The sequence below is a fragment of the Thamnophis sirtalis genome, unplaced genomic scaffold (assembly GCF_051295495.1).
Source record: "Thamnophis sirtalis isolate CommonGarterSnake01/CBP01778 unplaced genomic scaffold, rThaSir2_p1.2 scaffold_4, whole genome shotgun sequence".
Classification (NCBI taxonomy): Eukaryota; Metazoa; Chordata; class Lepidosauria; order Squamata; family Natricidae; genus Thamnophis; species Thamnophis sirtalis.
This window is the reverse complement of record NW_028261384.1, coordinates 119,464,734-119,488,370: the sequence shown is the minus strand read 5'-3', so window position 1 is coordinate 119,488,370 and position 23,637 is coordinate 119,464,734. Positions and strand designations below refer to the sequence as shown.

The following is a 23,637-nucleotide window of genomic DNA, read 5'->3' as shown; positions in this document are numbered from 1 at the left end:
CTTATCTATCAGGAACCCACAACACATTGGAATCTTGTTTTGAAATCTCACAACTAGTCTGAGGCTTTTTCAAAGCAACTAGACCAGTGTTTCCTAATTTCAGCAACTTTTAAGATGGGTGGACTTCATCTCCCAGGCCATTCTCTTTTTCAGGGACATGTATAAAATAGAATAACAGAGTTGGGAGGGACCTTGGAGGTCTTCTAGGCCAACCCCCTGCTTAGGCAGAAACTTTATATCATTTAAGACAAATGCCGTCCAATCTCTTCTTAAAAACTTCCGGTATTGGAGCACTTACAACTTCTAGAGACAAGCTGTTCCACTAATTAACCATTCTAACTGTCAGGATATTTCTTCTTAGTTCTAGACTGTTTCTCTTCTTGATCAGTTTCCACCCATTGCTTCTTGTTCTGTCTTTAGGTGCTTTGGAGAATAGCTTGATTCCCTCTTCTTTGTGGCAAACTCTGAAATATTGGAACCCTGCTATCATGTCACCCCAGTACTTCTTTTTATTAAACCAGCATGCCCAATTCCAGCAACTGTTCTTTATATGGTTTAGGCATGAAGACATGTCTAAGTTTGAGAATAAACATAAATAAAAGTCCACAAAGCACTAAATAATGAAAGAATGAATCTAGAAAAATCTCATTGGAAGAAAGTGTTAGACTCTTTTGATATAGAGCCTGTCTTACATCAACTACATGGAGCTAAGTGGTGCCCATATGGATTAAAAGCAATTCTTTGGCTTTTCAGACTCCCTGGCTGAGATAGTTTTCTTCCAAAATAGGTTATGTTGAGATTTGAAACTCAAAGCTACTTTAAATTCATACGTCTAAGTCAAACAACCAACACAAATAAGTCCCTCCAATTATTTAAGTGGCGGTGGCACAGTAATGAGTGCAGTACTGCAGGCTACTTCTGCTGACTGCCAGCAGTTTGGCAGTTCGAATCTCAGCAGGCTCATGGTTCTCACCTTCCGTCCTTCCAAGATTGGTAAAATGAGGACCCAAATTGTTGGGGCAATATACTGACTGTAAACCATTTAGTGATGGCTGTAAAGCACTATGGTGCAGTATATAAGTCTAAGGGCTATTACTATTGTGCCAAGTAAAAGAACTGAAAGTTGCATGTAAATTATGCCCATTCTTACTTTGGCTGAATTTGCATAACAGGTTCAACCAGATCACCTCAAGTCCAGCTGACCCATTTGTACAATACACAAAGTTTAGTTGGCCATGGCTTACAATGTTTCAAAACCCATCCCCTTTGGTGAGTTTATAATTCAATTAATTATAACACTGCAGAGAACGCGCTTGCAATTAACTCAAATAATTGTGAAAATGAACCTGGAGAGACCCTTTCTATGAAGATTGATCCCCACTCAAGATATGCATATAACTCAGATCAAACTGTAGCCCCTAAAAAACTCCAGTTGGGTAGAATCAATATCTGAGTTGGAAATGGCAAGCAAAAGGATGTTAATAGACTGGTATCCATTATGCCTCTTAAATTCCCCAACATCCCCAGCAATGTTTCCATTGTCTTAATCCCCAAACTCTCCATCAAAAAATGGCTGAACGTTTTGACCCTAGTTAATACCCAAGTTCTCCTGAGCTCACAGGAAGTGTCTCACTCTGGGTATTTGGACCACAGAATCCCGTACTCTCCTCCTTGCTCCTTCTGACAGTTTCTCAAATCCCACCTCCCAATTGTCCACCTGTCCTTTGTCTCACTGACCAGGCACACAAGCCATGGAGAGGACATGAATTCCAGGCAGCACGAAGTGTTCCAGGAGCTGGTTAGTATTGGGGGCATTGAAGAGAGTCACTTCACTAGCGGAGTGGGTCCCAGCAGCCACCCATAGCTGAGAGCTGCCGGAAGAACTGCAATGGGGGTTACCCTGAAAGGAAATGAAGAGAAGGGTCAGGAAAAGGCAGGCACTCATCTTCCCATCTTCGATCCAACTGAAGATCCTAATCTGAAAATCTTAGGTAAACTGATGGGAAATCTTACACAAATGGTTTTTTCTAACTATCCAGTCCTCATCTGAGTCTTCTGTGCTACAACATGTGCTTGCTCAGGTAAACACAATAAATATCAGATGAGAATGTAACTTTTCAAGGTCTGAAGTGTCCAATAGCAAGGGTTTGCAGGTAGTCCTCAACTTACAACCTTTCTTTTAGTGACCACAACGGCACTGAAAAAAAGTGACTTATGACCCTTGCAGCGTCTCCATTGGCACATGGTCAAAATTCAAATCCTTGGCAATTGACTCATATTTATGACAGTTTGTGTCCCAGGGTCATGTGATTGGCTTTTGCAACCTTCTGACAAGCAAAATTAATGGGGAAGCCAGATTCACTTTATAACTGTGCTACTAACTAAACAACTGCATGTGATTTACTTAACAATTGTGGTAGGAAAAGTCATAAAAACTCATTTAACAACCATCTTGCTTAGCAACAGAAATGTTAGGCTCAATTGTGGTTGTAAATTGAGGACTACCCGTGTATCATCTAATAACAAAGTTGTAGAAGGGAAAAGGAAGGGGGGAAAAAGCCACTCCCCAACTTGGCACCATTCCAGATTATATTAGAAGAACACCTCTTATCATTGCCATAATTCTCAGACACCGTATTAGTTAGGGAATTCTGGGAGTCGTGATTCCAACACACCCAGGCAATACAGGGAAGGTTGTACTTAAGGTTCAACCCGTAACTCCCAAACAGAAGGTCAGAATAACGAAATCCCAAGCATGAAAGGAGCTGAGTTATGCAAACATGCAAGGGAGCAAGTTGTCAGGACAGAAATCAATGCTTACAATCTGTGATGTTTCTCGATGCTCCAGCCCAACAGATGCTGCGGCACACCAGAGCTGCAATAAGAGACAAGCATCATCTTGACATTCATTCACAAAATGTGTGTGTGTGTGTGTGTGTGTGTACACGTACATATTCACACACGCACACAAATATATATGTGTGTGTGTGTGTATGTTTTATTTGTAATTTTTCTTTAACATCCATACATATTTTGAAGTGTATTAACTGGGTCAATGTATTTTTTACACAATGCTAGCAATAATAATACAATTAGGTATACATAATCCTAGTCTTCCAATTTCTAACCTTAACCTGCATATTGTACTTAAAAGCTTCAATAACATTTCTTCATGCAGTATGTTTGTTATTCCCTTTAAATCAATAGTCTTTTAATATTTTAGAAATTACTCAATATTCCATCAAATCCAATATCCCAATTGTTTAAAAACGCCAATAAGACCAATCATTAGCCAAATTTAATAAATTCTAGGATTATGTCTCCAATTCCCTAAAATTAGCAAACTTGATAAGGGGATGCGGGATACGTTTAAGAATCACACAATTCGCTTAAAGCCACGGTAAAATGGTTATAAAATTGGACGCAATTATCTTAACAACTTCCTTGCTTAGTGACAAAATTCTGCTCCCAACTATGCTCGTAAGTCAATTACTGTATTAATTCTTTCCATAACTAAATCAACCAGTAAAAACTTAACTTAGTTTTTTTTATACACTTAAAAAATTAATAAAAGAAATGTTTTTAAAAAGATGCTTGGAACAGGAATTCACAAAGCAGATCATCCAAGAGAGGCACCAGAGGGGACTGTTTGGAATCCCTGGTCCACTTCACCTCTTTCTCTACTCCACCATGACTGGGGTTGCAATCGTCCGGAATCAGCTGTGTCTGCCTCATCCAAACTAATTACAGCACAGACACATCACAGATTGATCTGCCCCTAATTTCTCTGCAATCATCTCTGCTCTGGCTTCCCTAGTTTTACTCCTACAACCTTTACCACAAAGGTCTTTTGTTTGCAAGCTACCGCAATGACTCATACCAGTTCTATTAAGATTTACTTGAGTTTCCATTCCTTTTCAATTTGGGAAAATAGAAAGAACCAAAAAAAAAAAAAAAATTCAGCCCACAACTGTTCATGAGTTGGAGGCAGCTTGCTTCCTCACCTTGGTACTGGGGTCCTTCTGTTCCAGCATTCTCAGCTGCACAAGTACAGGTACATCGGTAGTTCCTGCAGGTGAGTCAGGGCCCTGCAGCAAAATATTAACCCCATTTTAACAGGCAGAAACTCAAGTCTGAAACATAAATAGGTTCCATCTGGGGGTAGAACTTTTACTGGATAAGAAAAAGTTTAAAAGTTAAGATACCACTGCACTCCCCCAGTCCCTCAATTACAGATCGTCTTCCACTTATGACTGGTTGCTTAGTGATGGTTCGAAGTTACGACTGACCTGAAAAAGGGGATCAGGAGTCGGATCTGAAGTTCCAACAGTTGCCCCGCCCTGTGGTCATGTGACTGCACTTTGGGCACTAAGCAACATGGCTATTCGCAGTGCCCCGTGGTCATGTGATTGTGTTTTATGACTTTTTGACCAAAACCGGCCCTTCAGTTTTTGGCAAAACGGCACCATAGTGAACAATGAGCTCACTTAACAACTGCAGAGCTCTCTCAACAACTGCAAATTTGCTTAATAACCAGGGTGATTTGCTTAACAACCACCGCAAAAAAAGATTATAAAATTGTTACAGCTCCATTATAGCCGTAACTGAAGGACTATGTATAACTTAAAGGACCAAATGCCACAACTTTGTTTTCCACTTGGATATCCCTCCATTGCCCATGTCAGGAGTGATGAAACACATAGAGGCAGTCCTCGATGCACACCATTCATTTAGTGACTGTTTGAAGTTAGGATGGCACTGATAAAAGTGACTTACGACCATTTTCCACATTTATGACCATTGAAGCATCCCCATGGTCACGTGATCAAAGTGACAACTAACATGCATTTATGATGGTTGCACCTTTTGTGACCTTCTGACAAGCAAAGTCAATGGGGAAGTCAGATTCACTTAACAACCGTGTTACTAACTTAACAACAGCAATTGTGATCCACTTAACACAGCAAAAAAGGTCTTAAAATGGGACAAAATTCTCTTAACAACTGTCTTGTTTAACAATGGACATTTTGAGCTCAGTTGTGGTCGTAAATTGAGGACTATCTGTACGTACTCTTCTCCCAAGCCTTTGGTGAGGGTGACAGCAGCTCTCTTTCATTTGGGTAGTTTGGGTTTTTTGTTCCCATTTTATGCTGTCATTTTCACTATTTTTAATTCTTCAGTTTTATCATTTGTTGTTTTCTTTTTTTTAAAAAACCTGAAAATTATAACCCCTCAGAGTTGCTGCATGGTGGGCTGCATATACATTTAAATCATAAATAGACAACTTGTGGTCTGTTGGGCCATCCTTTCAGAGATATTTCCTTTATCCAGATTCCTGAATATCTTTTAACAGTGACAGAACTTCTAATGTGCTGCCTACACTCAGATATGTATGTGCCTTGAAAAATAGCCCGTGATAAACAATATAACAGTATCAAACATCAGCAGAAGAAATGTTTTATGATATTTTGTATTATGTCATAAAGAGTTTTATGACAATGTTTATGACATAAAATGTTTTATAAAATTTGCCAAATTTCATTCAACAGGAGTCCTAGGTCCCAAATTTCGAGCACATTCTGTACGTTATCCAATATGAGGTACCTTTGTTCAAAAACTGCTTCTTTATGATGGACCGTTTTGCCTAGTTAAAGGTTATGGGAACAAGAAATTTAGTACAGTATTACATAGATCAGTGTTTCTCAACCTTGGCAACTTGAAGATGTCTGGACTTCAACTCCCAGAATTCCCCAGCCAGCATTCGCTGGCTGGGGAATTCTGGGAGTTGAAGTCCGGACATCTTCAAGTTGCCAAGGTTGAGAAACACTGACATAGATAGATGATAACAATAATAACTTGTGTTTTTAAGATTTAAGATCAAATTAAAACCTAATTAATTCAAGAGAACTGGTATCTATCTCAACATGGGACTCACCTCAAAGCATGCTCGGTACACATACTAAAAATCCTCACCTGAAATGAAGCTGGCTGGCTCCACCCATGGATCTGTGCCCGTCCATGTTCCTGCCAGATGTGTGAGCGGATCTCACCATACAGCTCTCGCCGCTTCTGCTGTGGGGAGCCATCAGCCCTGTGTTAAATGGACGAATAATCCAATCCATTACAAAACAGATAAGCCTGTAGTATTCTAGTAGAAGGTGCGTGCCTGCATAAAGACTCAAATCATCACTCCCAGTTAGAGTGGAAAAAATATTTTTAGATTAAAGGAGAGGGGAAAATACAGGCAGTCCTTGACTTATGACCATAATTGAGCCCAAAATCTTTGTTGCTAAGTGAAACATTCATTGTGAATTTTGCCCCATTTACAATATGTTGTGCCACAGTTGTTAAGTGAATCATTATAGTTGTCAAGTTAGTATCATAGTTGTTAAGTGAATCTGGCTTCCCCATTGATTTTGTTTGTCAGGAGGTCACAAAATGTGATCACTAGATCCTAGAACACTGCAACCATCAAAAAAAAAAATGCCAGTTGCCAAGCATCCTAATTTTGATCACGTGACTATAGGGATACTGCAAGGGTCTTAAATGTGAAAAATGGTCGTCACTTTTTTTCAGTGCTGTTGTAGCTTTGAATTGCCACTAAACTCACTATTATAGCAATAGCAGTTAGACTTATATACCGCTTCATAGGGCTTTCAGCCCTCTCTAAGCGGTTTACAGAGTCAGCATATCGCCCCCACAATCTGGGTCCTCATTTTACCCACCTCGGAAGGATGGAAGGCTGAGTCAACCCTGAGCCGGTGAGATTTGAACCGCTGAACTGCAGATAGCAGTCAGCTGAAGTGGCCTGCAGTATTGCACTCTACCCGCTGCGCCACCTCGGCTCTATTATAAGCCAAGGACTACTTGTACTCCAAAGGAAAAATACCTAACTTGCTGGGACTCCAGAAAAGCTGCAAACAAAATTGAGCAGAGCAGGTAAAAACACATCCAAACACACTTGTATTGTATTTCCCAAGAATTCCTGGTAGGAAAAATTAAGAATTTGGGTTTCTAGTCTTATAAACTTACTCAGAGGGTGAGATTGCTCGTGGCATGAATCTCAATGTGTTTCGTCCTGAATCTCTATGGTTGTTACGGCTAAGCCGGGATTTCCCTGGTGGTAGAGGAGAGGCCACAGCGCTCTCAGGAGCATCTGATGGGTTGAACAGGCGATCAAAACTGCCAGGATGGAGGGAAACCAATATGATTAGAGGAAAGAGAAGGGCAAGGGGTCCATCCTAAAAAAAGAAGCAAAAAAAAATATGAAAGCTGGTCGTAATAGTTTCCTGCACGAAGAGCAGCTCCGACATTATGGAACAACCTCCCCGTGGAGATCCGTACCCTCACCACAGTCCAGGCCTTCCGCACAGCCCTTAAGAACTGGCTATCCCGTCAGGCCTGGGGATAGGATTACTCTAACCCCGCCCGAATGTTGAGTGAATGTTGTGTTTTTACGATCAATTTTCTTTTAATCACGATTCTTTTCTTTTTAAGTCTTGTCTTGCACTCCCTTCCCTTCATTGTTGTAAGCCGCCCTGAGTCCCCTCAGGGAAAAGGGCGGCATATAAATTTCCAATAAATAAATAAATAAATAAATAAATAAATAAATACCTCAGTGACCTGAACGAACGAACAAACAGAAGCACAGAAACCATTTCCATGCAAAGTTTAGTTCCCTTTTCTATTCCTAGCAATGATAGCAGCTGGGGCTGCCCAGCTAGAAATCTTTATTTGCAGCTTCTGAAATATTACTTGTCCTCCCACGTAATTTGAGTCAATGCTTGCACCCAGAAGACCGAGAAATTGTCTTTGCTTTAAAAGAAAAAGAAAAGATGAAGCCCAGGCTGCTAAGCCGTGTTACCCAGTGCTGGACACTCGAAAACAGCTAGATTTCACTACAGCAGTAGAACCTACATTTTCCAAAATGACGATTTCTTCATTTGAATCGCTTGTTCATCCCGGGAAGCCCTAAGAAAAAAAACAAATAATTATTGAGGGGCGTCTGCCTCTGTGTACTGACGGTATTCATTCTCTCCCTCTGAAGAACCACTAGAAAAAAGGGAGAAAGTAACCATTTCATGCTCAGCCTAATTCTATTCTAATTGCTGCTTAAAACATAGAATGGCAGTTAGGAGTGATACTAATTGCAGACTAGAGCAGGGGTCTCCAACCTTGGCAACTTTAAGGCTTGTCGACTTCAATTCCCAGAATTCTGGGAATTCTAAAGTTGCCAAGATTGGAGACCCCTGGACTAAAGATATGATGATTCAGAAAAGTGCCTGGGAAAACCTGGTAGAACAGCCTCCCTCCTTTCTCTCGTGCCTTGATTAGTGACTTAAAAAAATACATCTGGAAAAATCTCTTCTGTTAGAATAACTTGTCATTTATTTATATTCATTTATTTAGATCACAGCCGTCCATCTTTTGAGTGATGGAAGACCATTCTCTATTTCAGTTTGCATGTCAGACCTCACCAAAAGATGATTATGACCCAATTCTGAAGTCCCAATGCCCTCCTTCCTGTTGCCTCATGACTAAATTTGGGGCACTTGGCAACCATCCTGCATTTATGGCCGTTTGTAGCATCTCACGGTCATGCAACTGATTTACGATGTTTTTGCCCAAAACTGGTCTTTATTTCCTGCTTCAGCAAAAATGTTAGTTTGCTTAATGATTGCGGCATTTGCTTTATATCTGCTGCATTCTCTTAACGACCGCTACAAAAAAAGGTTATAATCCAGTCACATGCTAATCTGCTTTATGACTGTCATGACAGAAGACCATAATGGGCAAGTTCCATTATGGTTGTAAATCAAGGACTACCTGTATATAGAAATTGTAGTGCTCAAACATGAGAAAGAATAGAGAAGCTTGTATGAATCTGAACAAATTTTACTTGCCAAAATCAGAAATCTATTAGAAAGATAAAAATGAAATTTCAGATTCAGCAAGAACAAAAATTGTATTAGTTCAAAAATGAAACTGAAGATTCAATGTCTACAGACAAAATTTCTATGCAATGATTGTTACTGTTTTTTCCCATGTTTTCCTCAGCTCTTTTAAGCTGTGAACAAACAGAAGCGTTTAAGGCCAAATATATAATTTTGTCATCTGTCTTCAGCTTTACTTTCAGCCAACTTGCCAAACTGACAAAAAATAATTAATTAATTTGCTGCAGATGTAATCAGGTGAAAAATAAAGCTTTTAAAGTAAATTGGGTTAGCAGATGTAATGACTACCTACATTACACTTTTACGTTTCATAAATGTCCTCCAAATTTTACAACTAAAGTGTACTCTTAAAACAAAACTTAATACAACTTCTGTCCTTTAGGCAGCAAAGTGAACTCAGATTGGGAAAGTGGGCTATAAAAATAAAATTGAAACGTATTTCAATTTTAAAGAAAGAAAAACATGGAAGGAAAAAGTTCCAGTTACTGTTGATTAATTAGTAACAGGACTTGGAGAAAGAACACTCAATGTGACCAGGGAAGTTGCTAAGACTGGAATATAAGCATCGCCAATTTGTAATTCCCAAAGTAACTCATTTCCTTAGCTGTAGCAGCTTAATCAGCCATGGAAAAGTGACTTCCTCTTGTCCTCTTCTCCCATCTTGGTTCCTGGGGTGCTGTTCAATGGTGGGATTCAAAAATTTTTACTACCAGTTCTGTGGGTGTGGTGTGACTTGGTGGGCATGGCAGGGGAAGGATACTGTAAAATCCCCATTTCCTCCCAATCAGAGGGGTCTCGGGAGGCAGAGAATAGATGGGGGCGGCGCCAGTCAGAGGTAGTGTTTACTGGTTCTGTGAACTACTCAAAATTTCTGCTACCAGTTCTCCAGAACTGGTCAGAACCTGCTGAATACCACCTCTGATGCGGTTTATAGCAAGCAAGAACAAAATCCTCAGACCAGAAGCGAGGGATGAAAAATTCCCCACTCACCTCTGAATCATACCCAAAGAGTTTGACTAGGAAGCAAGCCAAGTGTTTTAGAAAGAGCCATGGATAGGTTAAGACAAGTTTTAAATCAAACGGAGGATTATTTCCCAAATTCCTCTGGAAGGGTTGGCAAAGACCATGACAGCAGGATACAGATAGTCCTCAACTTTCAACCATTCATTTAGTGACTGTTTGAAATTACAAAAGCACTGAAAAAAATGACGTATGACCATTTTTCACACTCATACTTGTAGCATCTCCATGGTCATGTAATCAAAATTTGGACACTTGATAGCTGGAATGTATTTATGATGGTTGCAGTGTCCCAGAGTCTCCTTTTGTGACCTTCTGACAAGCAAGATTCTCTTAATAACCATGATACTAACTTAATTGCCGTGATTCACTTAACTGTGGCAAAAGGAGTCACAAAATGGGGCAAAACTCAACAATTATCTTGGTTACCAACAGAAATGTAAAGCTCAATTGTGGTTATAAGTCGAGGACTATGTGTAGTCACAGATCTGGGTACCTGAGAGACCGCCTCCTGCTGATTACCTCCCATAGACCGATTAAATCACACAGGTTAGGCCTTCTCCGGATTCCATCTGCCAGCCAGTGTCGGCTGGCGACTCCCCGGGGGAGAGCCTTCTCTGTTGCAGCTCCAGCCCTCTGGAACAATCTCCCCGTGGAGATTCGGACCCTCACTACACTCCCGGCCTTCCGCAAAGCCGTTAAGTCCTGGCTGCTCCAGCAGGCCGGGGGTCTTTCAAAATATCCAGCCCCTCGGAAATTGTGTCTGTTGTACATTTTAATATGTTGTCTTGTATATTATCCCCCTCCCTTGTTTTATTGTAAGCCGCCCGGAGTCGTTCGGGAGTGGGCGGCATACAAGCTCAATAAATGAAATGAAATGAAATCTCTCTCTCCCTCTCTCTCTCTCAATCTTGAATATGGCCCACCTCAGAAGCTCAGTCCGTCGAACTGCTTCCTGTAGCTCCATCAGCCTCTCTTTATACAAATTACGCTCCATCACGACGCGTGCCATCTCCGCGCGGGTGAACCTCTGAGTTCGGGGTAGCCCACCTTCAGCCTGTGGAGGAAACGGCAAGCCTTGATTCAATAGCTCAGGTATTCATTGCCATTCAAAGTTCTGGATCCTCTTTTACCAGAAGCCCAGGCTTCCCAGCTTAGTATTCTCTAGATGTAGAGGTCCCCAGACTTTACCAGACAGACTGCTGGTTCCCAGACTTTACCAGACAGATACATTTGGATGGAAACACACAACACAACTGGAGGGCACTGGGTTGGTGTACACTCTTGCCTCTGTATCCCAGAGACTACAACATCCCTGCCAGGTATGGATGAGGATCCTGAGTGGTTACCTCTCCTTCCTCACTGGAACGCCTTGATTCCTTAAATTCCTGCCGGATCCTGAAATCCAAAGTTTGCAAGAGAAATATGAACACATGTGTTAGGAATATAAACTAACGGTTGGGTTGGCAATATATAAATCATGTAACAATGCTATACCTGTTTCTTTAAATCATACTGTAAAATGTGATTGGTTACTGTTTCCTCCATCGGCCATAAGAGGGAGCCAGAATGACTGTTAGCTCTCTGTTTGTTAGATGCTGGGCTGACCTGATCTGAGTGCCGTGAGCTATTGTAAGTTTTGCAACTGTTAGCAAACTTTGAGTACTGAACTGATTATATGATACTGGACTCTGTTATTTGGATTATCCCTTAACCGAGAGACATTGATGACTGTCTGTCTTATCCGTGTATGACTTGGACTGTTTGATGGACTCTGATACCTCTATTTCCACGAAAGTAAAAGCCTATTTAAACTGCAGTGTCTCTGTATGCTGGTTTCTGTGTTCTTCTACGCTATTCTCACAACGCTTCGCTGAACTTACTCGCTCTCCCAACGGGGAGCTTATCTAACAATGTGTTTTGTTTTTTAAATCCATAGATGTTTAATATCCTAGAACTGAATCTGAAATCACATAACCAATTCAGTGCCCTCATATGCATGCATTAATTTCTAATGAAGACATACTCGATGGTTAAAAAAAAGAATGAAAAGGCAGCCAACATAAAATTTGAAATGCACACAATAGTCTATTCAAGTGTTTTCCAAATTTGACAACTCTAAGATATGTGGACTTTAATTCCCAGAATTTTCAGAGTTGAAGTCTATACATCTTAAAAATGCCAAGGATGAAAAGTTTGGCAAAGCACTGGTCTGTATTTATTTTTACTACAGAAATCTCCCCAGCAATGACAATTGTACTTTCTCCCATCTCAACATATTTTAATTCCATATCTTAACATAATTATTTTGAAATAACATACAATACCCATTTTATTTTCTTCTCAATCTTAAAACGTGTTTTAGCCATCAGTTCTAAAATAAAAGGGAATGTCCTTTCTAGAATGACGTTCTAGACCCCTGATGGTGAACCTATGGCATGCGTGCCACCTGTGGCACACAGTGTCTTCTCTGCGGGCATGCCAGCCGTCACCCCAGCCCAGCTCCACCACACGTGTCGCATCTCCCACCAGCTAACTGGTCTCCAGGTCTCTGCCGCACATGCACGGGGTGCATTTGGGGGTCGTACATGTGCGGGGGTGGGGCACATGCATGGGTGTGTGTGCTCGCATTGCATTTTGGGAGTGCACTTACTTTGGGCACTTGGCACCAAAAAGATTCGCCATCACTGTTCTAGACAATATCTATTTTGACAACCAATGCACCATTTAAACAGTGATAAAAAAATATGCTAGTCCTAATGTGCATGTAGCTCTAAGCCCCAAGTGCACCAGGCAAACAGCTGGTTCTAGTGTATTCCTTTGATGTGTATTCATCAGTGTGTGAGTGCTTACTCTCCTATAATCCCTTCCTCTTCAATCCCTCTGGTCTGCAATTGGGGATGGGGGAAGAACAAAATTGATCAGAGGACAGAATAACAAGTAATGACTGTAGTGGTACTCAAATAACTGAGCAATGCTGTGAAGATCATACATGTGTGCCTTGGTTATAAAATTATTTTTTCAGCACCCTCGTAATTTTGACTAGCTGCATGAGGCAGCCAGTAAGGGAGTTCTAGCTATACTTCGTTTTACCAAATCCATTTTTCCTTTGTAGACAAAGAGGTGGAATAAATATGGGAGAGTGGCCAAAATTTACCGAAGAATTTCCAACTCAGCTTCTTTCAGCTGCATTTGGCTGCTACGCAGTTCAATCAATGATCTCTCATTCTCCATCCGTAAAGATTCACGCTCTTCGCTGAGCTCCTCCACACGGTTAATAAGGTGGCGGCGGGCTGTATCCAGAGCGATTCTGGAGGTGGGATGGCCAAGGACATAAACATTTTAAAGCCAGCTTCAAAATCCAGAATGACATGACTCTAAAGCCAACTAAAACATAAATAGTTTTACGGATAGTGGGTTCGAGTCTATGTTTAACAAGGTTTCTGGCTTTATTAATTTGAGATGGCAAACTTGGTCTTACCGTGCTTCTTGAAGCTGAGCGTTTTCTGCTATCAAGGTTTCTAAGGCATCCCCTACAAAAACAGTAGGCATGGACATCAATTGACATCAGTTGATATGCATGCAAATCAGAATGTCCCACTGCAAGAAAGCTACAGGGGTTTTTTGGGAATGACAATCAAGCTAGGAATCCTGAATTCTAAATCCCAGTGGGAGGAAAAAGCAGAAAGAAACATTATATTTACCCTGCAAATCAGCACCATCATCCATATCAGTGAGGAGGTCTGGGCTGAGGCCTGAAACTTCAGCGAAAAGGGAGACCATGTTGCGCTCGAGGGTGGTATTCAAGGGGCTGAGAGACAGACAGACAGACAAATAGACAAGAGTCCCCACCCACCTCCATCCTGCCAATAAGACACAGCCGCGTTTGACACTACACTAAATAGAAATCAGTGAAGGGGCAAGGGATGATGTTTATGTTAAGGGAAGGTCCCTGGAGAAGAATTTGGACTCAGTTGCCATCAGTTCTCTGTCTATCCCATGCATGAGGTAGGGATAACCTTGAGGAACAGAAGGAAGAGCCACAATCAAAACAAAGATCAGATAAAAATGGAATCTAGAAGCAAAACTATAACCTGAGAAAGCATCTCAGGTAAAAAAAAACCTCCTTAGTTCTCACAAAAATAAAAAGAGGTGATGGGGAGAAGCACATTGAGACTTGCAAGGATGTTATCAATCCTCCAAAGATGATCAAATTTGGAAACCAAAGACACACAATACCACTTTTAATAAGGTTACAGTAACAGAGCCCTGCAAGTCTCAAAAACACACACGCTCACACCTTATCTTCATGAGAACTAGGGAGGGTCATGTCTGAGATGCTTTCTTAAATTATATTTCTGTCCCAGTCTCAAATTTATTTTATCCGGCCGTCATTTTGATGTAAAAATTCCTCCTGCTCCTCAACGTTGTACCTTTTTCCCATTACATCAGTGTTTCTCAACCTTGGTGACTTTAAGTCCCGTGGACTTCAACTCCCAGAATTCCCCAGCCGGAAGTTGAAGTCCACAGGACTTAAAGTCACCAAGGTTGAGAAACACTGCATTACATCCAAGATTGCAATGGTTTCAAAACAGCAGCTGCAGAAGACATGTGTGAAAGGAGAAAAGCTACCTTTCTGGCCATCAAACTCAATGGTACATGATCCTCCAAAACAGAAATTGGGATGCCTAGAAGAGCTAACTGTCCATTGAACAATAGCATCAGAAGGATGAAGTGATCGGAAAGGGAAGATAATTGATGATATTAAGATCATGCTGAGATAAAGATGGCAGGAAAGAAAGACCTAGGTCCGAGTTGGCGAACATATGACACGCATGCCATAGATAGCACACGGAGCCATTTGTCAGGGCAAGCGAGGCATTGCCCCAGCAGCTGGTCAGCATGCATGCGCGCACTGGCCAGCTGACTTCAGCCTCTTTTTGAGGCCATTTCCCCCCCCCCCCGACTCCAGAGGCTTTATAGGAGCCTGGGGAGGGCGAAAACAGCCTCAGCTCCCCCCTGGAGGCTTCAGGAGATTCCCTGAAGCCTCCAGAGTGCAAAAAAAATGGCCTTATGGGCAAACCAGAAGTTCAGGAATGGACTTCCGGTTTGCTCATAGGGCAGGTTTTAGCCCTCCAGAGCCTTCAGGGACCTTCAGGAGGCTTCCCTGAAAGTTGTGGAGGACAAAAAACGGCCATACAGACAAACTCTGAAGGTCCCTCAAGGCTCCAGATGGCTAAAACTGCCCCTACGAGCAGATTCTGTTCCTGAACTTCCGGTTTTCCCATAGGGCCAGTTTTTTGTGCTCCGGAGGCTTCAGGGAAGCTCCTGAAGCCTCCGAAGAGCGTCCAGGGTTGGGGGAAGGTTGTTTTCGCCCTCCCAAGGCTTCTATAAAGTCTCTGGAGCCTGGAGAGAGCGAAAAAAGCATGCAAAAAATGAGGGGAAGCACTGGTCATGCACGCATGCATGCTGGGGATCACACATTGCATTATGGGTGCGGCATGCTCGCGTGCAACCATCCTGCACTCCCCCCCTCCCCTTTGGCACGTGAGCCAAAAAAGGTTCGCCATCACTGATCTAGGTGGTTTTTTTTAAAAATTCCACTGGAGAAGTATCCCTAGTCTGGTGTATATTAATTATAGTGGTCCAATTTGTGCTTTCGACTTATAAGTGTAATTAATGAATACATTTTCCTTACCTGTTTTGCATTTGGGGGTCAGATTTGAGTTCTGGAGTAGAGCTTAAAAGTTCATCCAAATCAAAGCCAGGTTGACTAGGAGAAGCTGATGAGAAAAGAAAGGAAAAATCACAAATATATTATTATTCTTGATTCTTATTATCTCCCCTTGCCCAGATTTTTAGGACAGAGTCCAAATCTTGGCAACTTTAAGATGTGTGGACTTCAACTCCCAGAATTCCCCACCGAGAATGAATTCCTAGATTTACTTTTAAGTAAGGATCTGTACAGGTAATCCTCAACCTATAATCTTTCGTTTAGTGACTGTTCGAAATTACCGTGGCACTGAAAAAGTGACTTATGAGACTTTTCACATTTATGACTATTGAAGCATCCCCATGGTCACATGATTAAAATTCAGATGCTTGGTAACTGGTGCACATTTATGACAGTTGCAGTATCTTGGGATCAGGTGACCGTCTGACAAGCAAAGTCAATGGGAAAGCCAGATTCACTTTACAACTGTGTTACTAACTTAACAACTGCAGTGATTCACTTAACAAGTGTGGCAAGAAAGGTCGTAAAATAGGGCAAAACAGTCTTAACAACTGTCTCGCTTAGCTATGGATATTTTGGGCTCAACTATTATGGTAAGTTAAGAACTACCTGTAAAAATATTCCATCCAACCCTCTTGCTTTCATTTGTATGAGCCTTTAGCCAGAGAGAGAGAGAGAGAGAGAGAGATTTGGCAGGCATCCCACAATGGCTTCTAACCTAAACTTACACAGCCCATTCTATCACTTCAGAACTCTATTATCCACACTGCAAGCAATTCAAATCTGGCATGTGTGACTTCCAATAGCAATAGCACTGAGACTTATATATTGCTTCACATTGCTTTACGGCCCTCTCTAAGTGGTTTAGAGTCAGCATATTGCCCCCAACCATCTGGATCCTCATTTTATCGACCTCAGAAGGATGGAAGGCTGAGTCAACCTTGAGCTGCTCAGAACTGAACTCCTGAGCAATGAGATAGCCTGCAGTACTGCATTCTAACCACTGCACCACCACAGCTCTTCGTTAAAGTCAGTGGAGCATAGAGAAAGCCGTAACTTCAGTTTTTGGCTGTTGTCAGAGCACAGGTGGAGAAGGACCTCTCTCAAGGCCCACTGAGAGATACAGTCAAGCAAGTAAGAGCACAGTGTTATAGATTGGGGATCAGCAACTTAAACTCAAAGAGGCACATCTAGCTTGTGACTATTATCTGCAGCCTTTGGCAATCAGTTAGTTCAGAAAATTTACCTGCCCCTTCCTTGCAGTTTGCTATTTGAGGGAAGGAGAAAAGAGAATACCAGAAAGAGAAAGCAGTGGGGGGAGGGAGGGAGGGAGAGAGGAAGAAGAGGGTCAGAAAAAGAAAAAAAGTGATATTGGTATTTATTTATTCATTCATCATCTTGCCTTTTATTGTTTTTATAAATAACTCAGGGCGCTGAACATACCTAATTTTTCTTTCTCCTCCTATCCCCCCCCCCAAAAAAACCCAGCAAGATGCATTGGACTGAGAGAGAGAGAGACTGGTCCAGCCAGCTTTCATTTTAAAGTAGGACTAGAACTCACCGTCTCCTGGTTTCTAGCCTGGTGCCTAGATCAAATTGGCTCTTGGTGTTAAGGCTGACACAGAGTTTCAGACCTCGTTATTGTCTGAGCCTCCAGCACACAATTCCTGAGCTAAAGTAATACCATCAGGAAAAAAATGTTGGCCCCAGTATCCCTAGAAGGTTCCACCACAAAAACGCGTTCGACTAAAGCGTGTTCGACGAAACGGCGTAGCTGACATCATCAACAGGGCGACAACAGCGCGGAGACAGCACACTGTAAACGCTAAACCTAAAATTAACCCCTAAACCTAAATCTAACCCTCCTAAACCTAAACCTAATCCTAATCCTAAACCTAACCCTAAACCTAACCCTTAACCTAACCCTAAACCTAACCCTTAACCTAACCCTAAACCTAATCCTAACCCTTAACCTAACCCTAAACCTAACCCTAACCTTTAACCTAACCCTAAACCTAACCCTAACTCTTAACCTAACCCTAAACCTAACCCTAAAGCTAACCCTAAAGCTAACCCTTACCTTAAGTTGAATCGGCTTGCTTTCAAAGCGCTATTTAAAGCGCCCTTCTTTCTCCGCGCTCACTGTTGTTGCCCTGTTGATGACATCAGCGACGCGGTTTAATTGGGCGCAGCTTAGTCGAGCACGGTTTTGTCGTGCCACGTCCCTAGAAATCCACAAATCCATGATGTAGGATTAAAAGCATTTAGGCAAGAAACTAGAAAACCATGAATTTTTAGTCCTGCCTTAGGGACAAAATCCCAGTGAGTGACTTTGGGCTAGTTACTTTCTCTCAACCTTAGGAAGAAGAAAGTAGTGAACAAGCGCTCATGAAAAAATATTGCCAAGAAAGCCACAGGGACCTGTCTTAATCTACTCTAGTTTGGGATTAAAACTGATCCTACCAAAGAGAGAAAGAGAAAATCTCCTTCATACCATCCTTTCCTGGCTGAATGTCCATTTCCTGTGCCAAGGGAAACACATTTCTTTCTGCAACCTTCTGGGGCGTTTTCTCTGAATGAGAAAGTTCGTTCATTTCTCCATGTTCCTAAAAAGATCCAGCAGATTGAGAGCAAAAACAGAATTTGTTTTATGGCTTCCCTTAATACCCTTGCTTCTCACTGGTCTTCTCAGCCATCACTGTGGCCATCAGAGTTTAACCCCTCACCGGAATCCACCTACCATTGAGGACTTAGGAGGCTTCAAGTCTGAGGGACTTGATAGAAACTGTGGAGGTACACGAACTGGTGGAGGCTTCGGCCTGTTCGTTGAGGGAGAAAGAAGAAAAAGATCTTGATTTTCTCATGTCTGTCTTGGTCTGTTTAAATGTCTTGGAAAGTTTCGATCAGCCAGTGCCATTTCTTATACTTTTCACTTTACTTAAAAGCAGTAGGTTTTTTTTAATGGGGTGGAGTTGTGGGCGACTGAATAGAGCTGAGCATTTACTGGCTGGATGCTTTTCCTGACATCTAGGCAGCAGATATTTTCTCTCTGCACGCTCGAAAGCAGGTAGTTAAACTACTCTAATTATATGCAATTAAAATAGGCACACATTATTCCTTGCCTCCTCCCCCCCCAAAAAACCATTTTTAAAGGGGCACTAATATATGTCCATGAAGAGTCTCAATTACCCAGGTCATGGTTGTCCCAAAGGTGTTTTTTACAAAAGGCAACTGGACTTGGGGTTTTTTTTTCCTCCTTTGAAAATTTCCTGTTTCTCATCCAAGAAGCTTCTTCAGTTCTGACTTGTGGGGAATGGAAGGATTTGAATTCTTTGCAGTCATCTGCAAAGTGCTAACGACCAAGATGCCTGCAAAAATATAAATCCATCCATTCCCCAACAGTCAGTTAGAATTGAAGAAGCTTCTTGGAAGAGACGCAAAATGTTTTCTAAGGAAAAATAAGAAAGTCCAGTTGCCTTTTGGAAAAAACACCTTTGGGGTACCAATATAATACACTGAATAAAAACAGAAAGATGAATAGTTTATTGCTGTTGTTAATGGCCTGGGAGACTTATTTGTTATCCTTTTAAAAGGCAAGAGACGGGAAACTAGCCAGATTTGAATGAAATACAGTAAACCTGTCACCAAATAGGGCTTTCTCTGCAGTGCTCTGCATGATTTCTGAAGGTAGTTAAAGGACTCAGTGGCAATCTATCTCTACCCAGTCTTTTGGGAACAACTAATTGTCATAGCTGTGGAGGAGGTAAATGTCAGTGCGCGCGCGCGCGCGCGCACACACACACACACACACACACACACACACACACACAGAGCTAACTAATCTTGAATATGTGCAAACTGTTGCCTATGTGCTACAGGCCACAGTTCAAAGCTGCCTTTATTTCAATATGCTAATGTGGGACAACCACAGAGATCTTTCCTTCCATTGCAACAGTGATGGATTGGCTCCTGTGGTATGAGGATAACTGGGACACCCTTCAACTCCCCATCTTCTCAGAATTAGCAATAGCAATAGCAGTTAGACTTCATAGGGCTTTCAACCCTCTCTAAGCGGTTTACAGAGTCAGCATATTGCCCCCAACAATCCGGGTCCTCATTTTACCAACCTCGGAAGGATGGACGGCTGAGTCAACCCTGAGCCGGTGAGATTTGAACAGCCGAATTGCTGAACTGCAGTCAGCTGAAGTAGTCTGTAGTGCTGCATTTAACCACTGTGCCACCTCGGCTCTTCACCCAGTCATTGTGGAATTTCAAATTATTGGTTTATATTTTAATTTGTTACAGGTAGTTCTCAACTTACAACCATAACAAAGCCTACCGATTTCGGTCATAAGCCGTGATGGTCATCATGTGACGGACCCGATTTTATGAACATTGTTCACTTAGGGGGATATTTTTGCTGGAAACCAAAAGAAGGGTTCTGGCAAAAGCATTGTAAAAGCCATGTGACCATGTGATGCTGCAAACAGCCGTAAATGCGGGCCAGTTGCCGAGCACCAAAATGTGCTGAGGGAAGATGAGGTGGACTGCAGTAATAGGAACTCTGGAATTGGGTCGTAAATATCTTGGGGAGGGTGTCTGTCACAATTTTGAATGGTTGCTAAGTGAGTGGTTGTAAGTTGAGGAGTAGGAAATCATTACTCAGTAACACACGGTAAAGTCACACTTGTTGAAATGAGCCAGGATCATGGACCAAAATTTTGTTCTTTGACAATAAGAGAGACTCTACTCTTATCTAGAAGAGATTCTCTAGAAGATCCCAAATTTTCCCTTTCAGCAAAGGGTGGGGGGATCTAAAGCAAAAGGAAGTGGCTTTGGAGAAGGAGGGTGGGCATAGACACTGTCCTTGTTGATATCTTCTTAAGGAAATGATATCTTTTCCTGAGCTGCACTTATCTTAGGAAAACACATGTTTGAATTAAGTACAACAAGCTTTTTTGAAATGAGCCCTATCAGTGCTTTCAGACCTCAAAAAAATTTTTCCCCGGGAGTGCACAGCCACAATTCAACAAAAGATGCCATAGCCTCTTAAAGGGTACTGACCTTACCTCACAACTTCTCCAGGCATCTTTTCTGCTTTGGTCCTAAAATCCTGCATGCGCACACGCAGGCACACACACACACACACACTTCTCCCTCCCTCATTCCAAACCTTTTATCTTCTGTGGATGAAGTATTAGTTTGTCCTGGACCAGCTGATGCTGCTTTTTGTGATTTCAGTTCTTTGTAACTTTGTACCATCTGAAGGAAATAGAAGAGGAAGTGCAACAGTGGTTTGGCTTGGAAAGAGAAAGGGAAGTGAGGTGAGAAAGGCCACTGAAACACTACGATTGTTCAAAAGTACCTTTGTGTGGCTCTGACTGAGAATCGAAATCTCCTTGAGCAGTGAAGATTTTTGTTCCTCCAAGCCAGCCACTGTGAAGGAAGAGAATGGTGGGTTTTTTTTTCTCAGTAACAAGACCTTAAACCAACCTTAGCTTGGCTGTTTTCAAACATAATGCTAAGGTATTTCCCTTGTATTTTATTTGCACAGCTCAAGTGGGAAGCAGAGCAGAAAGGATCCATTTCCTGGAAGATTAACTCTGATGATCCAGTTCCAATAATCAGAAGTCTCCTGTGTGAAAATACCCTAATGTTGTAGATTCATGCAGAGAATGTTGAGGCTGTAATCCTACATCCATTTGGGAATCAATCTCATTTGAATGCAGAAAAGTCTATTTCAAAGAAGGAATTTATAGGATGGACTTATACAAATCTTTTCATTTTGTAAAGCAACAGAGACTTTTGCTTAGCAATGCTTTATGCTAAGTATACAGCACTTTTTTTTCCCAAGGAAGAATAATTCTTCCAAAATCATGGATGTTTTTATCTGTTCTATATTCTACGTAATCTGACAAGTATTGCTTGAGTGCAGTTGGATAGAAATATGAAAAATAAAATTGGGAACCGAAAAAATAAAACTAACTATAATTAAAATTAGCATAAAAAAATAACCATCTGCATGTTCTAGAACTGATTTTTGGGGGAAAAAGCAATGTTAATAGAATATTCTCTTTTTTATGGCAATTCTTAAAAAGGCTATTTTGAGCAATGTGTGAAAAATACATAGATACAGTTAGGGACCATATATAATCCTGTTAAACAAAACCTTCACACAAAGAGAGGCAGTGAAGCAGTGAGTTAACATTTTGCCAAACAGCATTATTAAACTGTTTCCATAATAGAATATTTTATTAGATGTAAACTGAACAAATTATCAGGCTTATCTGCTAAACAGAAGCTAAAATCCAGCAAAACAGCATCATTTGAAATATTGTGATGGGCAATCAAATTCTCTTCATTGATCCAGCAGTTAAACCCTGTTCAGTTCAATGGCCTTCAACTCTCATCCCCAAAACTGCATAGTAGTTTAATCTATATTTCCTAATGATTTTGATGTACCTTGAAAAAAATATTTATGCAACTTCTACTGACTCTTTTGTCTTACACCCAATCTTGGCTAACGAGATAGACCAGTCTAGCTAGAGTTGTCAAAATTGGAGATGTGCAAGGGCACAGAATGGGGCATGCCTATTATGGGATGGGCATAGGAGGGACCGTATGTTCCTACAAGCAAAGATGAGAGAAAAGATACTAACCGGACGCCTGCTACTTGAATTTATTTTATCCATATTATGGCTAATCTACACCCTCAAGAGTCAAGGGAGGCTCATTACAGGTTGAGAGAGAATATGGAATGGTGGTACCTTGGCATCATACACAGATATTTGGCAAAATAACTATTCTTACCCTGATCTGCATAGCTTCGTGCTTTGCTGTCCAAGATTCGGCTCTGGCTCTCTAACTGGCTCACAGCTGTTGAATGCACTTTACGTTCCTGATCTATCACGTCCTCCAGTTCCATGAATCGCTAGGAAAGAGAATGCAAGAATCAACCCCTCTTCTTGTTACGGATCTAGTTGATCTCTTTACTGTCTTCCAAGTTTTCTCCATCCCAAAGTGTTTCCTTCAGGCCGATTTCTTCTCTGCCCAAAACCTTTACTACTCCAGTTCAAATGCCCATCCGCCATATCCAGTGTGAAATTATTGCCATTTATGCGTTAAGATTTATCTATCAGCATAAGGTTATTTCGTTGATCTAGGAACATTCTTTTCCTAATCAAGACAAACTTGAGCAGTTGTTGTTTTAGCAAAGTAGGGGCCCAACGTTACTTTAAAATTGTGAGCAGCACATAAAGAGAATGAATAAATTGCTGCTGAACACAAAACTCAATAATAGTAGCCTCCTCTTTATGTTCCTAGTAACTGGATTACTGTAAGGCACTCTACATGGGGCTGCCCCTGAAGAGTGTTCGAAGACTGCAGCTGGTCCAGAATGCAGCCGCGTGAGCGATAATGGGTATACCTTGATACACCCATGTTACACCTTTCCTCTGCGAGCTGCACTGGCTCCCCATTGGTCTCCGGACTCACTTCAAGGTGCTAGTCGTTACTTTTAAAGCCCTAAATGGTATTGGGCCTGGCTACCTGAGAGACCACCTCCTGCCATTCACCTCCCAATGACCAATAAGATTGCACAGGTTGGGCCTCCTCTGGGTGCCGTTGACCGGACAATGCCGGCTGGCGGCTCCCCGAGGGAGGGCCTTCTCTGTAGCTGCACCGGCCTTGTGGAACGAACTTCCCGCAGAGATCTGGATCCTTACCACTCTCCCGGCCTTCCGTAAAGCTTAGATTAGATTTATTACATTTATATGCCGCCCTTTTTCCCGAAGGGGACTCAGCAACCAAGACCTGGCTGTTCCAGCAGGCCTGGGGCTGTTGATTAATATCCAGCCCCACTTGATTGAATGGATGGTAGATTAATTTTAATAATTGTATTTTTTAATTTTTTATATGTTTTTACTTTTG

General features: G+C 41.7%; 1 protein-coding gene across 2 annotated transcripts in view; it reads right to left on the bottom strand.

The window, feature by feature from the left end:
- LOC106538476 (C-Jun-amino-terminal kinase-interacting protein 4) overlaps window positions 1-23,637 on the bottom strand; it is a 33,858-nt gene that overhangs the window by 7,682 nt on the left and 2,539 nt on the right. Inside the window, exons 2-19 of one of the 2 annotated variants that reach the window (XM_087713919.1) lie at window positions 22,519-22,639; window positions 21,074-21,144; window positions 20,882-20,970; window positions 18,449-18,527; window positions 18,203-18,314; window positions 16,955-16,975; window positions 15,673-15,757; window positions 13,679-13,785; window positions 13,456-13,507; window positions 13,132-13,284; window positions 11,324-11,372; window positions 10,901-11,031; window positions 7,918-7,971; window positions 7,033-7,182; window positions 5,974-6,091; window positions 4,005-4,088; window positions 2,822-2,875; window positions 1,738-1,900 (exon numbers count right to left, since the gene is read on the bottom strand). In XM_087713919.1, coding sequence (XP_087570045.1) covers window positions 1,738-1,900; window positions 2,822-2,875; window positions 4,005-4,088; window positions 5,974-6,091; window positions 7,033-7,182; window positions 7,918-7,971; window positions 10,901-11,031; window positions 11,324-11,372; window positions 13,132-13,284; window positions 13,456-13,507; window positions 13,679-13,785; window positions 15,673-15,757; window positions 16,955-16,975; window positions 18,203-18,314; window positions 18,449-18,527; window positions 20,882-20,970; window positions 21,074-21,144; window positions 22,519-22,639 — 1,693 coding nt within the window. The remainder of the gene's footprint in view (window positions 1-1,737; window positions 1,901-2,821; window positions 2,876-4,004; window positions 4,089-5,973; window positions 6,092-7,032; window positions 7,183-7,917; window positions 7,972-10,900; window positions 11,032-11,323; window positions 11,373-13,131; window positions 13,285-13,455; window positions 13,508-13,678; window positions 13,786-15,672; window positions 15,758-16,954; window positions 16,976-18,202; window positions 18,315-18,448; window positions 18,528-20,881; window positions 20,971-21,073; window positions 21,145-22,518; window positions 22,640-23,637) is intronic. The other variant, XM_087713920.1, reaches the window with a different exon arrangement.